A 20,442-nucleotide genomic window follows, 5' to 3' on the forward strand; every position below is an offset into this window, starting at 1 on the left:
TTCAAAGAGACAAGCTGAGGATTGAAATAAATTGATCGATCAGTAACTTCCCTTGCCCAGGGCCCCCAAAGATGCTACCACTAAATTCACATGGGCTGACTGGCTCTGATACTAGAGGGGCTGATTCAACAAGGTTCGTTTTTTCTTTTGGCTCATTGCCCACAAAGTTATTCTAGGAAACTCTCTTTCTTTTTTTTTTTTTTTTGCAGGGGGGAAGGCAAGACAATCAGGGTTAAGTGACTTGCCCAAGGTCACACACAGCTAGTAAGTGTCAAGTGTCTGAGGTCACATTTGAACTCAGGTCCTCCTGACTCCGGGACCAGTGCTCTATTCACTGCACCACCTAGCTGCTCTTGAAACTTTCTAAATATAACTCACATTTGGCTCTGTGTATGTGTCCTCATATGTTGAATGAAGGAATCAGTGAATGATAGGAAACAGGATAGAAACTGGACTTGTGATTTCACTAGTGTGGGAACTCCATTAGTGAGAAAGCTCGCTTTACCAATGCAGATAGCACCTCTGGAACTTAACATCTTAGAAAGTTGTTTCTATCTAAGGTTAAGTATTTGCCCAGTGTCACATAACCAGTATATGTCAGAGGTGGGACTTGAACCCAGTGCTTTCTGGCTTTATGTGTCAGAGGTAGGACTTGAACCCAGTGCTTTCTGGCTTTGAGATCAGCTCCCTATGTACTACACCATTTATTAAGTGCTTACTATGTGCCTGACACTTTACGAAGGCTGGGGATTCATATACAAGCAAGCAAGACAGTCCTTGTTCTCAAGGAGCTTATGTGATAATAGGGGAAAACAATACAGAGGGGGACCTAGGAAATATGTTGGGAGGGAGGGGTTTAGGAGGGCTAGGAAGTGGTAGCATGTGGTAGCATGGTTTGGAAATGGTTCCAAGCAAGATAGCTCACCTATGAAAGCGCTGGGCCACAGGGTCAGAGTCTAGGTTCTGTCAGGAGGGGGAAGAAGATGAAGAGGATGGTGGGGTACAGGCATTATGTTTTGGGAATAGCAGGGAAATGACATGGATGCCTAGTTGTAGGAAAGACAGGATGAAAACTCATCTGTCAGAGATAAGGGTATCAGGAACAGAGTCCGAGATTTAGGTACAGGCACTCAAGGTAACAATGTGTATGTTTACTTCACTCCATGGCATAGGCAACAGACACAGAGGAGTCACAGGAGCCCTAAAACATATCTATAAAGCCCTTACACCCATCATTTCCCTTTGATCAATCATTAAGCACCTACTATGCACCACTAGGCACTTGCTAGATGCTGGGGATATGAATACAGACAATGAAAGAATTTCTGCCCTTGAAGGGAGCTGAGCTTAGGGTTATCATCAGGGCAACTATCTGATATACTGGTAGATCCCTCAGGCTCTCAGATTCCTGCAAAGCACCTCTCACATCCAAAGCATGAGTCTCTGGTTTAGATTTTCCCCATCTTCCGCAAAATGAAAACATACCTTGGGGCTGCTGAACAAGCAATCTCCTTCCCATTGGATCTGTGCTGTCTTAATAGGTGACTGGCTTTGCTCTCTAAGTAAAATTCTATGGACAATGAGCAGACCTCTTTTCTAACAAACATGCTGTATCAGAAAATGCCCTTCTTTCTGCTTCTCTATTAAGTCCACTCCCCAAACTTTCGAATTTGGAAGCTCTTGAATTTAGGGTTACCCACAAGGCAATCACCAAGTTTGACACTACCCAGGACTCTCCCTTTTCTGTCTAGAGGCCAGGTTTTGATATCACAGTGTCTGAGAATTCAAAGTCTTCCTCCTCTACACAAAAGTTTTGACTTCACAAATATTGTTCACAAATCGTTCACTTGAGCCAAGTGGGTGAATACATTTCTGCCTCTGCCATGTGCTTCTCCAGAAGATCTCTTCTTTTCCCAATTGCTGCCATCCCATGATTAAGAACATGGAACTCTCTCGTGGCCCTGACTCAAGGAAACCATTTTCAGCTGGGAAGGAGGGAGGAAGAAGAGGGAGAAAGTAGGAAGGACATCATGAATGAGCACTGGAATAAACATGCTATAGTAGAACATGGTAAAACAAGCTCTGGTTTGAGAATCAGAAGACCTGGGTTAGATTCTTGCTCTGCTCCTAATTGTTTGGGTGAACTTAGATAAACCACAGGCCTTCTTGCTTTTCTATGAATATGACCCTCCATATCTCAGCTCTGAGTATTTTTCTGACTGTCCCCATGCCTGGAATGTTCTCCCTCCTCATCTCCACCCCCGGGATGCCCTGCCTTCTTTTAAGCTCTTCCATCCAGCTCTTCTATTACCTATCACAAATTCTATTACCTACCTATTACAAATCATTTAACCCCCTCTGGGCCTCAGTTTCCTCTTCCGTAAAGTGAGGAGGGTAGACTTCACCAGATGATGTCAAGGGGCTCATCCAGCTCTAATTTTACCCTACTGTAATGGGTCTTTTGCTTATTCCTAGACCACCTAAAAATGGACACATCTACATGGGAGATAGCAGGGACCTACTTCTGTGAGACAGGACACCTGCTGTGTGTGTGGACATTCTGCATTGGGCCACCATGGGGATGGGAGCAGTTTCTTACCATTGGCTTTGTAGCCAAATCCTACCTCGTACAGGAAGCTTTTCCCAAACTCTCTTAAATTTGGGTGCCTTCCCTCTGTTTAAATATTTCCCATTTATCTTCTGCATAGATAGTTTGTTCGTACATGTTTGTTTGCATGTTGCATCCACCTTCAAATCAAGAGCTTCTCAAGGGAAGAGACTGTCTTCTGCCTCTCTGTGTATCCCCAGTGCTTAGCACGGTGCTTGGCAAATATTTAGTGCTGAATAAATGCTTACTGACTAACTGACTGATTTTACAGAGGAAGCTGAAGCTCAGAGAGGGGAGGTGACTTCCCAAAGGTCTTACAGTGGGTAAATGGCAGAGCCTGGGAGATAACCCAAATCTTCTGATCCTAAATCCTTTGCTCCCTTTATGGATACATCTTCTTAGCATGTCAAATGCCACCCAAGCACTTTTGTTTGGAAGTGTCTTTATATAAGTAACTGTTCTTGTCACAACTGCTACAGATCCTGAATGTAATAAATGTCTCTTTTGAAAGGTAAAAAAAAATGTTTTTAATGGAAGAAGGGAAAGATGGAAAGAGAGATTTTCAAACCTTGCCAAGGGCTCACAAATGGTGTGTCCTCGCTGGAGCTGATGGAGAGAGAGTGTAACCCTATCTTATCACAGTGATACAACTATGGGCCTGTAGTCCAGAATGTGTTCCCAGCTTTAATTTATTCCTGGAGGAAAAGGCTAGAATAGACAGTTCTCTGCTTTAATTAAACACTGGAGTCTTTGAAGGGAGATGCTGAGTACTCTAAAGAGACTCATTTTAAACTTTCTGTTGATTGTTCCTTTGGCTACCTTGCTATAGAGAGATATGCTCACATTTTATTTCAATTTAAGAAGTAAATCAGTATGCTCTGATGAAAAGAGAGGGAGAGAGATGGACAGAAAGACAGAAATAGAGACAGAGAGACAAAGAGAGAGTATAGAATGTAATGTTAAAGGACTGGAGTCTGAAATCCAGCTCTTCTATTAGCTACCTATTACAAATCATTTTACCTCTCTGGGCCTCAGTTTCTTCTTCTGTAAAGTGAAGTGGACTTCACTAGTTGATGCATAAGGTACCTTCCAACTCTAATTCCTAGGATTCTAGTGTGATGGGTGTTTTGCACACGTCTAGACCACCCAAAATGGATACACCTACATGGGAAAAGACAGGGACCTGCATCTGTGCAACCAGAGAACACATTTTGCATGGGTCTGCCATGTGGTTGGGAGCAGTTTCTTACCATTGGCTTTGTATCCAAAGTTATCAGTACACATGCCAGGTCTCCTGTCTCACAGAAGCAGGACCCTGGTGTCTCCCATGTCGGTGCATCTATTTTGGGGGGTCTGGGCATGTGCCGAACACCTATTACACTAGGCTTATAGGATCATAGAGAAGAGCTGAGGTCCAAAAGGGTTAGGTGACTTACCAAAGTCACTCAAGGAATAACAGTGACAGGATTCAAACCTAGCTCCTTTGACCTCAAATCTAGAATTTTCCGTTGTGCTTTCAAAAGAGAAATAATCCAAAGAAGTAAGAGAATTGGACTGGGTAGCAGCAGGAGATGTAAATTCTGTTCGTGGCCCCTAAGTAGCTGTGTGGTCTTGGGTACCTTAGAGCTAGTTGAGAACCAAAATCCTCCCTAGTCATACTACATCCGTAAGATTGTGTTCAATTCTAGGTACCACCTTTTTAAGAAGAATTTTGATGAGTAGAAGTTTGTCCAGAGAAGGGCAATAGGTTGTTGAGCAGATTGGGAACTGTGCTATATGAGAATCAGGTGAAGGAAGAGGGATGTTTAGCATAGAGAAGAGAAGCAAAGACACGTGATAGTTGTCTTCAAATATTAGAAGAGAGGTTGATAAGCAAGAGGGCTTAGATGTATTCTACTTGGCTTGGAAGCAGAATTAGGTACACTGGATTCAAGTCTAAGAAAGGTAGATTGAAGCTCGATGTGAGGAAAAATATCTTCACAAGCAGAGCCTTCTGAGAATACACTGCAATTCCTCAGAAAGTAATTGTTTTCTTCTCCCTGAAGGTCTTCAATCAGAGGTTGGAGCCCCTCTTGTTAGCAATGTTATAGGGGGATTGTTGATCCATTATATGCCTCTGAAATTCCCTCTAATGGAGATTCTGTGATTAATAGGCTCAAAGGATTATGAGGTTATGGATGTGGAGCTGGGAGGTAACATGGAAATCATCTAGCCCCACCCCCTCGTATTGTAAGTAAGTAAACTGAGGCCTGGAGGACCAAGGGACTTGCCCCAGGTCACATAGGTAGTTAAGTGGAAGAACTAGGATTTAAACCCAGGTCTCCTGACTCCAAGTCCAGATCACTTTCCACACATATCTCCTCTGTCTGAATCTCACTGTCATCCTTTGCGAAAAGAGGAATTTGTTCCAAATAATCCTTTCCAACTCTGGCATTTTTTTGTTTTTTTTTTAGAATTCATCTTACCTTTAGAAAGACAACATGATATGTATTGGGAAGAGTTTAATATGAGAGATCTGACTTATAGTCCCTGCTCTGTCCCTATGGCTAGGTGACCTGGGATAAGTCACTTCCTCCCTTCCTCTGAGCCTCAGTTTCCCTAGAAAATGAAGATTTTGAGCTAGATGACTTCTGAGGTCCCCCCTAGCTATGGCAAGTCATTGATTCTGTAATTAATGTTAAAATCATTATTTTTGATCCAAATCTGTGACTTCACCTGTCCATGGAACTCTATTGAGGTAGCCTCTCAATATAAATTAGCATCCATACTACAATTGAGCATCTTAGAAAGTTGTCTGGGGGCGGGGGCAGTTAGGTGGTGCAATTAGTAGAGCACCAGCCGATTCTCAGAGATGGAACCTGAACCCAGGTATTTCCTGACTCTAGTTCTCTATCCCCTTCACTCTCCTGCCTTTCAAAGTCACTCTCTATAACTTTATATATCAATTTTTTTTTCTTTTTGACCAAATCTGTGATCTCCCTGGTATGGAGAGCTCCTAGGGAATAAATTCCCACTCTAGCTGCAAATGCAACCAACTTGACTTTGATTTAAGGTTTTAGAGTTGCTTGAAGTCCTAAGGTTAGGTGACTTGCCAAGGATCACAAGACTAGTACGTATCAGAAGTGGAACTCGAATCCAAATCTTCTTGATTCACACCTGCTATGCACAAGGCCACTCATATTCTATCTTCTATGTTATATAGTTCAAAAAACTATTAAAAAAAAGTTGAAGATGGAGTTTCAAAGAAAACCACCCACATTTTCTAATGCACACTTACCTGCCAAAGAAGGAGTCTTAACCATTGTCACTGCCCCTTTTATCTTTCTTTGGGTATGATGAAAAGCAGTAAGACAAAGAGAAATCTTGGGAGCGCCCTTCTGTTAAGTACTTGCAGAATGTATCTGGAGGTGTGCTGTCACAGTATATTAGTCAGTCTGTTGGGTCTGCAGGTTGTTATGAGATCAATTTCAAAGTGCTGAGCAATTATGATGAATTGTTCACTCAGAGAAGTATTCTTGGGAAAATTAAAATGTGCCAGGGGGCATGGACAATGCAAGAGAAATGGATTATTGGGTTTCTATACTAAGGGTTCTGTTGAGAGTCCTTAGCCCAATTGGAGAGATTAGAGATGGTGGGGGAGAAATGGTACAAAACAAGGATTTGCTGAGATTTTGTTCAAATTTAAATACCAAAGAGAGATGTTCCATTAACATGAAATTTGGGGTAGGAGAAGAGGAGCTGGGCCTGCTGTCAGGCAGGCAGAGAAAGTGAAGGTCAGTGCTGTGAATTTGGTTTGGGGATTTTTCTTTCTTTTTAACATATCATTCCTAGATCTGAGATATTCCGTATATGCAGATTCTCCTTGAAAATCCCCCAGTTCTGAATGCTATGTAATTGATTATAATGACCAATCTTGGCCCTGATGAAGAGATAAGAAAATTCCCCACCCTTCTAAGCTCTGCAGAAGTGAGGGACTATGGGCATGGAACATTGCATTTACTGTTGGACTTAGGTGATGTGTTGGCTAGTTTTGCTAAACTGATTTTTTTTCTCTTTTCTTCCTTCCTTCCTTCCTGCTTTCCTTCCTTCTTTCTTTCCTTTCTTTCCTTCCTTTCCTTTCTCTCCTTCCTTCCTTTCTTTCTTTCTTTCTTTCTCCCTTTCTTTCTTTCTCTCTTTCTCTCTTTTTTTCTTTCTTCAATCCTTTCTCTTGTTTTTACAATGGAGAGGTGAAGGGAAGGAATATATTTGGAAATGAATGTGATATAAATTTTTTTTCAATAATTTTTTTCAAGTAAACAAAGAAAGCCACCAGTTTCATTAAAGGAGCTCTAGTCTATTTTACTTTTTCCCTAACTTCTCCTCTTCCTCCTTCCTCTTCAAGGACTGGAAATTATAGGATCCCAAGGTTCAGGGCTAATCTTTGTGCTGAGAGCTTGTGAGCTGTGTTACAGAGGGAAATTTTGGTCAAGCACAGGTTGGCCTAAAAGGCCTCTGAATACCCTTCTGACTGAAATTCCATGAAGTCACTTTCCTTCTCTGGGCTTCAGTTTCTTTCTCTGCAAAATAGTTAGGTTGTCCCTTCAAGTTCTGAAATTTTAGGGTTCACTTCTTCATCAGAGAGACAGTATAAGCCTAAAGTCTAGGACAGCTGGCATTTAGGTAGCACTTTGAAACTTATAAATCACTTTATAAATATTATCTCAATTTGATCTTACAACAACCCTGGAAAGTACATACTATGATTGTGCCCATTTGACAGATAAAGAAAGAGAGGCAGACAGAGGTTAACCAGGATCACTCACCTAATAAGTATTTGAAGTTATATTTGAACTCAGGTCTTCTTAACTCAAGGGCCAACACTCTATCCATCCACTGCACCACCTAGCTACCTATAAACTTAAGAATAAAGTCCACCTAAACAAATGCCCCCAGATTTACAGAAATGGAAACTGAGACCCAGAGATGTTAAATACCTTGTCCAAAGTAAAAAACAAAAACAAAAACCCACACAAGTATTAGCTGAGCAGTATTTTAATCCATTCCATAAAGAATCACACTACCAGAGAATGTTTCAGTTTTGTCAAACAATACTTCCAAGATTCTGAGTTTAGTCATTCAAAACTTTTCCAGAGACAGACAGACAGACAGAGAGAGAGAGAGAGAGAGAGAGAGAGAGAGAAACATAACTGGAAAGTTTGTTTCAATCAGGAATAGTCTGTACTTGGGAAATGATGAATATCCTACTAAGAAATCCTAGAACCTAGATCAAAGAAAAATGTCAAAAATTAGAGATACCATGTTGATATCTTGAAAAATCAAGCCATTATTTTGTTCAGAGCTCTCATGTCTATAACATCAGTGGCTCAGAACAGAAGCTATGCACCCAAGCTTAAACTTGGAGGTCTCTTTTTTCCTTTAAAAAAAACTTTTATTGATGTTTTATATATTGTTCATTTGACAAAATTGGAGCCTTGCCTAGTGTATGTATATCTAAAGATATATACATACATACACATATGTCATGACTTCCCTGATCCATAAAGCCCTAGAACCCCAGCTTGTAAAAATTAAGTACAGTTAAGCAAAACAAATGAATACATCTGCTATGCCTAAAAATAGATGCCTTGTTCTGCACCTATAATCTACTCCCTCTATGTTAATTGGTGAGGAGCAGGCTTCACTATCAGTCCTTTAAAATCAGAATGGGTCACTCACTACATTGACCAGTTCTGAAGTCTTTCAGTGCCATTTTTCTTTATGTGATTGTTGTCATTATGCACGTTGTTTTGCTAGTTCTGCTTACTTTGTTCTGTCTCAGTTTATACAAGTCTTCCCAAGTTCCTATGAATTCTTCATATTCAGTATTCCTTAGAATCTCAAAAAATATTCCATCACATTTATATTTACATACCACAAGTTATCATCATTTCTCGATCAAGGATCCTCTCTTAGGAACTTTTTAATAATTAATATTCTATATGGTCCAGAGGTTCTCATTTCTGAGGATGTCTGAGCTTAGCTTATTTTTCTCTCTTATTTAGTTGTACTAAATACTCTCACAAGAGGACAAGACATGAAAAGTAGATCAAGTTAGGTACACATAACAAAGCATATAGAAACGACTCACATCTGAATCCATAGACTACCAAGGAAACTTTACTCTCTGGTGGGTCCCAACATCCCCCAGGGACCTATAGATCTCTCCATACATATAGTGACACACTAAGGTTGAATCCAAGAAATAGAGGTTGCTAGAGAGTTAACTCTCTTTCCCCCAGACCTGCACAGTCCACATACTCACAGTACTAGTGAAAGGCAAGGTCTAAGTTTCCTTTTCCTTACTATGATTCTGTGTCTCATTGTCCTTCTGTTCCAACTCCTCCTCTGATACTTTGTTCTAGCATTCACTGCTTCACCATTTCATATACATATAGCTTAATATTATTTGGTCTCTCCACTCCTGTCAAGGCTTGGAAGCTCTGTCACTCTGCTATTCCTACACTCTGTCTTCATCGCCACTTCCAGCAGCTACTGCCACCGCCACCTCTGCAAAGGGTTATAGCTTATTTAGAAGGAGACCAATTGAACCAATATGGCTTTGAGATAGTCAAGACATGTCCCCAGTTCCAGTGTCAATCAGGGCTTACTGCCCAACTCAGTTGGCACATAAAAGGGTCACTCAAGGCAGCTATCAAGACCACCTGACTTGACCTTCTTGACCAGGGTGTCCCGACCTTTCTTCTGGACAAATTTCATTTTGTTCTCCTTTGCCTCAAACTGCAGGCAGTGTACTGCCATCTCCACCACCACCACCACTCCAACTATGTACGCATTCATGCTCAGTACCTTCTGCTAAGTCTACTTTAAAGTCAGGTACCAACGACATTAGGGCAACCACGGAGCTATCTCTGATCAGGGACATCAGAATTTCCTCTGACTTGCTCGGATTCTATCTTTAGTACATTGTCCCACTTACTGTAAAGACCTGCTTTGCGGATATGGAGATGTTCTTTCCAAAAGACAAGAGACAAGTGTCTATGGAGATGATTGGTATGGCTTTATTGACAAACAGACTAGGTCCTAATCAATTGTTTGTCACACTCTCTGTATCCTATCACCATCCAAATAAACAAGTTTTCAACAACCTTCATGTTGGCTAGAGAGAAAACAAAATTAGTAGCAGGTAGTATACTTCCTCAACTTGCTTATTTCTAAGAGAGCCAAGTACCGATCATGGTTGAAACAAATGACTCTGGTATTTATCTTAGGAGAAGATACCATATTTAGCACTATCCAGCTATGCATTGAAACCTTGCTCTGACAGATAAAGTTTAGGACCTGCTCGAGGGTATTAACACAATGTGTCAAAAAATTTTAAAGTGTGGGGGAGGACATTGCCCAACTATAGACTCTTCCCTCTCCATCCTCCCTCCCTTCCCTGCCAGAATATTAGGGCAAGAGGAAAGATACTGAAAGAAATAGTTGAAACCCTTGGCATCTTGAAAAGCCTTGCTTTGTTGGGAATTTTTGCCTCTCACTTTTCTTCAGCTGTTTCCTCTTCTGCTGGCAAGGTCCATTAGTAAATTTAATTTACATTCACTGGGCACATCAGCTGGCTCACTTAGCCACTTAGGGACCTGACACTGCTCTCTCTTTCTGTCTTTTTCTTTTGGTCTTTTGTCAGTTCCCCTGTTTATCGAAACTCCTCCCTCCCCCTCCAACAAGGGCCTCTCCCACAGGGTTGTGGAGCAGCAAGAAGAAATGCAGGAGTTAATCAGTCACTATTTTAGCTGAGGCACAGTTGAGGTGATTGGCTTAGGGTCTAGTGCGTAGATGGACCCCTTCAGGGGCATAGGTCACTGCAGCCTTTCTTTGATCTCCTTCTCTGTGCTCTGCACAATACTCCATGGGAAGACAGGATTGCAGCAGAGAATCCAAGCCTCTTTTTCTTGGCGGCTTTTAGATCTACTTCATATTGACAATTCCACAAGAGCCAATCTGTGTGCACAAGCACATGTGCGCGCGCGCGCGCGCGCGCACACACACACACACACACACACACACACACACACATTCCTACACCCTACTCCAACCTGAGAAAAAGCAAATGGAGCAAGAAAAAAATAACTCCTATACAGAAACCCCAAAAATGAGAATGGAGATATAGAAACCAAATTTTGAGTACATCTGCAAACGTACACATTTAAATAAAGAGGTGACAAAGATAAGGCACATGCTGGAAGAACTCTGTCTAAGGGAGACAGAGAGATGGAGAGAGTCAGTTTTTTTTTTTTGATACTGCTATGGCCGTAGAATCTTTACTTAATAGTCCATGTTGAAATAGTCAAATGCACATAGCATGGTCCCTCTGCTTTACCAATGGACACATGAGGCAGTGTCTCCATACATATCCTCAGACATTTAGCCTGATCCACTTTGTCAAATCTGTATATTACGTTTGATTTTCACCACAATTTGAAAGGCAGCATGGTATAATAGGACGACTACTGGACTTGGAGCCAGAAATCCTAGGTTGAAACCCTAACTTTGCCACTTCCTAGCTATATGATCTTAGGTAATTCACTCAACACCAAACAGCCTTATAGGACAATACAATTTAGAGCTATAGATGATCTTAGAAAACTCTTTAGTCCTCATTTTATAAATGAGAAAACTGAGTTAAGTGAGTTTCCCAGTGTCACATAGGGACTGCAGAATAGGTTTCCTGGGTGTAGTAAGGAGTAGCACTGGAATCTGAACGCAAACCCCCTGTTTTTCTATGCACCATGCATCTTGTCTCTTCACATGTAGATGTTCTCTAATATTTCATGATTCTGCCATAAAACTATTTCCTCTACCAATACAGATCGGAATCTATGCCTTAAAAAACAACCTTCATAACTTGCTGAGGCTGGAAAAAAAATTTCTCAAAAAATGGCCAAATTTCTTTTGATGAGAAATTCCAAACTTAACTAGAATGGGCAACAGACTCAGCTTCATAGACTCTCAAATCTGGATGGGATCATTTGTTATTTCATCTATTAAATGGGGGTTAAAAAAACCTGAACCCCACACACTTCCAAATGTTCTTGGGAGGACTTTAAAGTTTGCAAGGTGCTTTCATGTATTATCTCCATTTGATCTTTACAACAATCTTGTGAGGTAGGCACTACTATTAGACCCATTTTACAAGTAAGGAGACTTAGGAGGGTAAGTGACTTGACTAGGGTCACAGAACTAGTAAATATCTAAGGCAAGATATTAACTCTTAAATCTAATCTCTCTCTATTTACTGTACTACCTAACTACCATATGAAGTATGTTAGGGGCTCTGGAAAGCTTAAACCACTATATTATGTTTCAACTGTTATTATTTTTCACACACACATACACACTCACAGACATACACACACACACCTTGTTAGCATGCTAGTGTTCTAAACAACTCATGCTTTCCAATTTGGTCTCCATCTTTTAATCTGAACAAAAAAAAAAATGCCAAAGATTCCCCAAACTCTCTGGACAGCAGACATCTGCTTTTTCTTTAAAACTGCCTCCTAAACCCAGTCCTGATATGGCCCATGAGCTGATCCTTGGTAACTCAGCCTATGCTATTCCTAGTCTGAATTTTCCCCAAAAAGACATGAAGTGTCTCTAGGTAAACCAACATTTACATCACAGGCAAGCCAAGGAACAAGGGGTTTATTAACATGCCACAAGTCTGCTTTGTCTTTGTCATATAAAAACACAAGAGTACGGAACATTTGAAGTCCATGATAAATACTTGAGTTTTCTTGTTTTGTTGAATAATCAATGTTTTGTGTTTGTGTTTGCAGCCAATACAGAGACAAGTGTTAACCAGGGTAATGTGGCCACTTCTTCCCATACAACAATGGAGATAAGCACTGTTTCTGAGGCCAACGGAAAGAATCTTGGGAAGGAGGCCAAAGCCCCAACACCAGCTGCTAAATCTCGTTTTTTCTTGACACTCTCGCGGCCTGTACCAGGACGTACCAGAGACCAAGGCACAGATTCATCAGTTGGATCAGTGAGCCTGGATGTCAGCTCTGCAAACCCCCCAGCGAACAAAGCATCAAGTGAGAACGTGAAACTTCCGGCAACAGCTGCACTGGAAGAAGATTCAGATAAAACCCAAAACCAGGTCCCAGCTGAAGCATCCCTTAGCACTACTGAACAACCAGCATCGCCTCCACCTGAGGCAGAGGGTGCAGCCCCTGCCAAACCCAAGGAACCCAGCTTTTTTGACAAATTCTTCAAGCTGGACAAGAAAAAAGAAAATATACCTGTTCCCATTGGAATCCAAGAGGGAACCGAGAATATAGAGAACCAACACCTGGACAGAGAGACTCCTGGAATATCAAGCCAGTCGAACAATGTCCCAGAGGAGAAGGCAAGTGTTTAAACAGGAATATCCATTTCATTCTTAATGAAATCTCATAAGAGCATTAATGGGGTAAGACAACTTCACATATGTTAAACAACAGACACCAGGGGCCTTGACAAAGGTATCAAGTCATTGACCCTCTAAAACAAATAGGACATTGTAATGTAGTGCCTCCCTGATGTTTTAGCTGACAGGAACATCTGTTTGAAGAGCACTAACAGCTGTTTCATCTGTTTTGTGTAAAAAAAAAAATGGGAGATGACTGCCACAGAGATGAATTCATCCTATTTACTAGAGTTTGAGGTAGGAGAGCTATATGTGGTCAGTAGACCTGGATGCAAAAGCAGCCAAAATGTCACAATTATTCTTGCTTCTTGTTAGAAGTCTGTTGTTACCAACAATAGGTGTTGTGTGGGTGAGTTGAGGGATATTTTTCCTTTCTGAAAATCCTCATTTGTACCATGTCATGAGTAGATCAAGGTGTGCTATGAATAGTATTTCTGCTTATAACATTACTATATCTTGATAAAAGCTTATCTGTTCAGAGAGAGCTGTCCCAAATCAGATATTTCTATGCCTCAGCAATCTAAGACAACCTCCTTTTAGTGTTTGAGCAAATCATTACTTGATTGTCTGTTTGTTTAAGATACTTAGAGCTTATTTTTATTCAGGTCTAGAATTGGTATAGTAGAAAAGGAAATGGGAATTGGTAAGGTTTTCTCTCTCTCTCTCTCTCTCTCTCTCTCTCTCTCTCTCTCTCTCTCTCTCTCCCTCCCTCCTTCTGTCCTTCCTTCCCCCTCTGCCCTCTCTGGCACTGAACCACTATTAATAGACTTTTAAATCAATTTTTAAAAAAATACAAAAGGTGAGATTAAGTCCCACTGGTAGAATTGGACTGGGGTGGGGGCGGGGGATGGAAATGCTATGTGGTTGGTAGATTTTTCTATATTATTTGGTTAGAAAAAGTATATTTTTAGGGACTTTGAAATAATCAGTTCAAAAGCCTCCTTCCAAAAGTGTACCTGCTGTATGCACAAGCTAGGTATTTTTTTCTGTGCAAGTCACACATCTTGAATGTTCAAGTAACAGTAGCCAGAGCTGGAGTAGAATAAGAGATACAGTGGTAGCATGGGACTCACCACAACTTTTAGTTATGAGAGCTTATGGTTTTGAACTTGTAGCTTATGAATTGAAATGGTGAAGGGGGGAAATGTTATGATCCAATTTAACTGGGTCTATTTTGAAGAGCTATGTCCCTCAGCAATATGGTATGTTTCTAGGAACCTCTACTGCCTACAGGGAGGCAATATAGCTGAATAGAAAAACCATTAGCTCTAGAGTCAGACAATCTGGGTTTGACTCTGGGCTCTGGCACTAGTTAGCTGAGTGCCCGTGGTCAAAGCACTTCTCCTCCCTGACTCTCCATTTCCTCACCTATAAAATGAGAGCATTATACTACATGATCTCTACTCTCCCTTCCTGTTCTTAAACTCCAAGATTCCTATTGCTGTCTGTTAGGTGAAGGGGGTGGAGGAAGGGGAGGAGGCGGAGTCGGTGAAGAAGTCAGCCATTGTATGAAATAACATTTGTGGGCATGAATTCTTAAGTTCAGAGTTCCGAAGCCAGAATCACTTAGGAGAAATCATCAGATACTATTTTCTCCAGGAAATCAAGTCATTCTGGGCCTGTTTAGTTGAGCTGAAGAAATCAAACTGTTACTCACTGAAAGAGAGTCATAAGACTGAAACATAGCTTGAGAAGCCACTTAATTCCATCTCCTAGCCTCCAGATAGCTCTGCACCTACTAATGTCATACAAATGAACACCTGTGTTACTTCCAAAGTTACCCAGAGGAGGAAATTTCACAGCTTACGGTATTTGGTAAGCCAGTTCACTGTTCTACAGCCCTCTCAAGAACAGTCTTAAAAAGGCTAAAAAAAAAAAAAGCCTCGTGACCAAAGGGCAATAAAGCTTAGGTGAACAAAGTTTCAATCCCATGAATGCTAAGAGGTGGACATCCAATATTTAGTATTTTATCCAACTCAACTTTCATGGCAGAAATTTGGGGAGAATATTCCATTTTGAGTGTGTTGGAAAAGGGATTTGAATCTGAAGATGAGCAGATACACTAGGAATACTATGGGAGGAAGCCTGATACAGTAGACAGTGCTGGATTTAGTCAAAGGATCCAGGTTCAAGGCCTAGCTCTTCTTTCTACTTACTACCCGTTATGACCATGGACAGGTTAATCTCTCTCAACCTCAGTTTCCTCAACAACAAAATAATAGATTAGATTACTTCAAAAGTCTTTTCCATATCTAAGTCCATGATGCTATGACAGCTGTATAACTATTGCCAAGCTAAGGAGTAAAGCTATAGTAACCACTTAGGAGAGTCAAAAGTTGTAACCTGTCTTCCAATCTGGAAAATGGGCCACCACCTTCAACATTTGTGTGTGAAACCTGCACATCCAGGTGTTTTCAGCTGTTTGAAGTGGGCACACTCAAAAATTGTAACTGGATGATACCATCTTTAAAGCTGAATTACTGAGTATCTGCTACTTTGTATTGTATGCATGTTTTGTACAAAGCACAGGGAAGACATGGAATAGTCATTTCATTCATTCATTCAGGCAAAATGGCATTGTGGAAAGATCTTGTGCTAGATTTGGAGTCAAGATCTGGGTTGAAATGCTAAAATTCCACTAGTTATCTTTTCATGGGCAAGTCTCCAATTTTAGTTTCCTCATCTGTAAAATGAGTCTAGTGCTGTAGTTCTTTCAACATAGAGCTGTTTTCAGGCTCAAATGAGAATATATATATATACATATATACATATATATGTGTGTGTATATATATATATATATATACACACACACACACATATATATATATATATATATATATATATATATATATATATATATATATATATATATATATAGAAAGAGAGAGAGAGAGAGAGTATTTTGCATACTTTAAAGCATTATATAAATGTCCACTGGCATAATAAATATTTGTTCATGTCTGCTGTGTTCACTGCCCTGTCTAACCCCCCCACCAACAGAATAGGTCTTCCAAATGAGCAGAGACTGAGCATGTAATGGAAATAATGCTGGGCTTAGAATCAGATGCGTTGACTTTTAAGTCCTGGCTCTGCCCTCTATTAGCTGTGTGACCATGAGGAAGTCATTTAAACTTTCCAAGCCTCAGTCTTTTGGCCTGTAAAATGGGGATGATGTGACTTTCACCACCAATTCCATGGGGTTGCTGTGGAGAGGATACTTCTTAAGCTTATTTCAGTTCATTCTTTTTACTTAAAATTTTAGAAAGACTTTTTGGTGAGATTGAGTGTTAGAGTTTCCTTCTTAAGATAAAAAAATGACAACCACATTAGCAAAGTTACAAATGTAATCTAGTCTAAAAAGTAACTCCATGAAAACAGCCCAATGGGTACAAAGTTTTATATAAATTTCAATGAGAATTGACTGGATGTGTTTGCAAATGATTTCAAGGAGCCTTCTGATTGTTTGGGACAGTGGTCTGATCCACAGCTTGCCAGTTCTTTATAAATCAGCTGTTCTTTGGGTGAGGTGGTAGGACCAAGCCCTCAAATAGCAACAACAAAAACCTCCTCATGCATCTGCTTCCACGGCTGGAGCTCAATATTCTACATAGATGATGGTCGATGGATTGGCCCAGCATCCTTAGGGTAAATTAGAACTTGGGCACAGGACTGTCAGATGTCTTTGCAGTTCAGCATAACGCCCTCCTTGAACTGGAATATCAATTCCAGCTAACAGATAGGATTGTGAATCAGAAGATAGATGCCCCCGTTTCATTCTAAGCGTAACACACAAACCTTCTGTGTTGCGTGAATGACAATCTCATTTTTGTGCACTATAAAACTACATTCAGAGCATAGCATAATTAAAACAAGGCAAGAATTCATGCACTAATGAAGCATTTACTACATGGGCCAAAGAACAGATAAATTATATGCCTGGAATGTTTCACTGAGCAGTGATTCATGCAAACAAAAGTGTTGGCAGGAATGGGTTCTTTTGATTTTTTCCCCCTAACAAGTGAACCAGCACTATACGATGAGCATTTAAAATATTTATCACAAAAAGACCTGAGCTCATCAAGGAATACATTTAACTTTTATAGGCAGAAAACTTTAGTTTCTAATATGAATCTGCTTCTTTTTCTTTCACTGTAATTCTTTTTTTACTTGAAATTTTACCAAGTACATTTGGGTAAGATTGGGTGTTAGAGTTTTCTTCTTAAGATGAAAGAAACACACAAGCAAAGTTAGAGATGTGTCTAGTCTAAAAGGTGACTCCATGGAAAAAGCTTAATGGACTTGAAGGAGAGCTTCCTTAAGCTTTCCATCACCTCCTTCCACAGTTTCCTGATTTGCAGATCCAAGGGGATGTGTAAGTTCTATTTCCTCCTCTTCTATTCAGCAACGAGAGAGAACTAAAACGGGGGGGGGGGGGGAGTATGTTGGACAAATTAGGCTTATCTTCATAGCTTGCATATTAAGAGTATCTTCTTGTGATAGACTCAGAAATGTTAGAGTCAGAAGATCTTATAGATCTTCAAATCCATCACCCAGACTTTATAGATAAGGAAACTGAGGCCAAGAGGGGATAAATCTCTTGTCCAAGGTCATGTGGGAAATAAGCAGCTGAGTCAAGACCTGAACCTATCTTCTCTGACCCCAATCTAGCACCCACTATCCTACACCATCACCCAGGGGTCTCGAGGCCACATCTGACCCTCTAGGTCCTCAAGTGCAGCCCTTAGTCAAAGGGACTTAGAGGGCCAGATATGGCCTGAGGCCGCAGGTTCCCCACCCCTGCCATAACTCATCTCCATATATTTGAATCCATTTGAGTAAACTCCAATTGTCTATTGCAACACTTTGCACACATCCCATAATAGCAAAGATGAATGATGTTGTGACACACCTTTCTCATGTAGCTTTCATTTTCTTTTTATTCTCACATACCTTTCAAACGTGTTAAATAAAGTATAAGTGCTGGGCCTGAGGTTCCCACTAAGAGGTGTATGTATGAGGTGCTAATACATCTTTACTAGTGGATCCACTTGAGGTTACAGAGGTCTTATTTTGGCCTCCAGTCCAGTAATGGTGCTTTGCCTCATTATATTTGCGTCATTTCTTTGGCATGGAATACTGTAGGAAGAGCAGTCAGCCATACTGCTTAAAGGCCAGATTGCAATTTGGCTACAACGTCCAGTGGTCCATGTTTTAAAGTGCATTTTCAAGAAAGACAGCAGGGTACCAGCTTTAAAAATTCCTTCAGAGAATATTTCAAACCAGAAATGAGATGTACAGACTGAAATATTACAATGAGCTATGCAGTTATATGGGGCAGCTAGGTGGCACAATGGATAGACCACTCAGCCTGAAGTCAGGAAGACTCATCTTATTGAGTTCAAATTCAGCCTCAGACACTTACAAGCTGTGTGACCCTGGGCAAGTCACTTAACCCTGTTTGCCTCAGTTTCCTCATCTGTAAAATGAGCTGGAGAAGGAAATCCCAAGTGGGGATCTTTGCCAAGAAAATCCCAAATGGGGTCACAAAGAGTCAGACAAGACTGAACTAACTAAATAACAACATGCAGTTATACAGTCAGAGGACACACGCTTGCTTCTAAGCTCTACCACATACTTACCTATGCAACCGTAGGAAAGTCATTTCAACTCTCTTGGCCTCAGGGTCTTCATCTCAGTGCTTAGCATAGTGCCTGACACATAGAAGGTGCATAAGAAATGTTTATTGATTATTGATTCTTGTCCCAGTTCCATTAGTGATGAACTCTGTGCTCTTAGGCAAGTGAAATCACAACAAAACCGTGGATAAAGTAAGAAAGATGGACTAGATGTATTAAGGCCCTTTTCTAGCAACACCATTGTATGTTCTAAGGTTCCTCTCAACTCAGCTCTGGCATTCTATGTTCTCTGCGTTCCCTTTCAATCCTAATTTTCTGTCATGTATTTAGGCTTGTGTGTTTATCCAGCACATATTGAGAAAACCACTTAACCTGAGACATAGTTTTCTTATCTGTAAATGAGACTAGATAATCTCTAAAGTCTCCTACCAGCTCTAAATCTTATGACCCCATTACATGAAGTTGAGAATGGCCATTATCCTTGAAGGCTGTATTATTTTATTGTCTGTTGCTTATTGTATTCTAACTCAATTCATTTGTCGCTAGATCGATTGGCATTTCCTTCCATAACTAAAGTGGTGGCTGCTTTGTTTTTCATTCCTCCCACATCTTTAGAGGCATTACTGTTGGAAAATCCTTATTTAAGTTGGCATTGAATGTGTTTGTGTCTAAATTCCAAATGCCCGTAGTAATGGAAGAACAATGATGTTCATGCATTGTGACCCATTCCCTTTCTTTTCTAAAGGTGAGTAGTATGTAGGCTTTTTCAAATACTATTTGTACACCAAGTAGGTTTGTGGGCAGCTACATAGTGCGGTGGATAGAGTATCAGGGCTGAAGTCAGGAAGACTCATCTTCCTGAGTCCAACTCTGGCCTCAGACTGTTTACTAGCTGTGTGACCCTGGGAAAGTCAGTTAACCTTGTTTGCCTCAGTTTCTTCATCTATAAAGTGAGCTGAAGAAGGAAATGGCAAGTCACTCCAGTATCTTTGCCAAGAAAACCCAAATGGGGTCGTAAAGAGTTGGACACAACTAAAATGACTGAATAACAACAGATAGGTTTCTATTTCCACAGTCCAGGCTTGATAAGATCAAGATTACTTAAATATTTTGCTAGGATAAGTAAAAGCTGGGCAAAAGCATACTTTGTGAATCTTAACTTCTGATGTCTGGAAGTCCATACTAAGCTGGGACACATTTTATATTTCACATGATTGCCAACAAAACTGGATAAAATGTATAAGAGTGAAGGTATTGTTTTGATCTGTTACTGTTTCCTAGAAGAGCTCCATTGGTGGAAGACAGCCACTAAAATGAAGGAGCTAAAGAATTTGGAAGCTGCTATGGTCAGCAAGCAATCGCCTTGCAATCAATCATACATTTAGAGCTGCTAGGAACAACAGAGATCATCACAGCTAATGCTCTTGTATTGTGGATAAGGAAACTGAGGTCCACCCAATGTTAATTACATAGCTAGTAAGACAACCAGCTAAGATTCCAATGGAGATCCTCTGATTCCAAAACCACTGATCTTTCCACTAGACCACCTTGCCAAATATAATGACATGGCAGCTAAGAGGTCATTCACAAAATACTGTAGAAGAAAATGACAGTGAAAGAAAGGAAAGAAAGGAAGGAAGGGGGGAGGGAGGAAGGAATGATGGAAGGAAGGAAGGAAGGAAGCAAGGAAGGAAGGAAGGAAAGAGGGAAGGAGGGAAGGGGGGAAG

General features: G+C 40.6%; 1 protein-coding gene across 1 annotated transcript in view; it reads left to right on the top strand.

The window, feature by feature from the left end:
- The window catches only part of BCAS1 (brain enriched myelin associated protein 1), a 141,685-nt gene that overhangs the window by 28,089 nt on the left and 93,154 nt on the right, over positions 1-20,442 (top strand). The window contains exon 3 of the mRNA XM_036750916.1: positions 12,445-13,019. Coding sequence (XP_036606811.1) covers positions 12,445-13,019 — 575 coding nt within the window. The remainder of the gene's footprint in view (positions 1-12,444; positions 13,020-20,442) is intronic.

The sequence above is a fragment of the Trichosurus vulpecula genome, chromosome 3 (genome assembly GCF_011100635.1).
Source record: "Trichosurus vulpecula isolate mTriVul1 chromosome 3, mTriVul1.pri, whole genome shotgun sequence".
In the NCBI taxonomy this organism is placed as follows: domain Eukaryota; kingdom Metazoa; phylum Chordata; class Mammalia; order Diprotodontia; family Phalangeridae; genus Trichosurus; species Trichosurus vulpecula.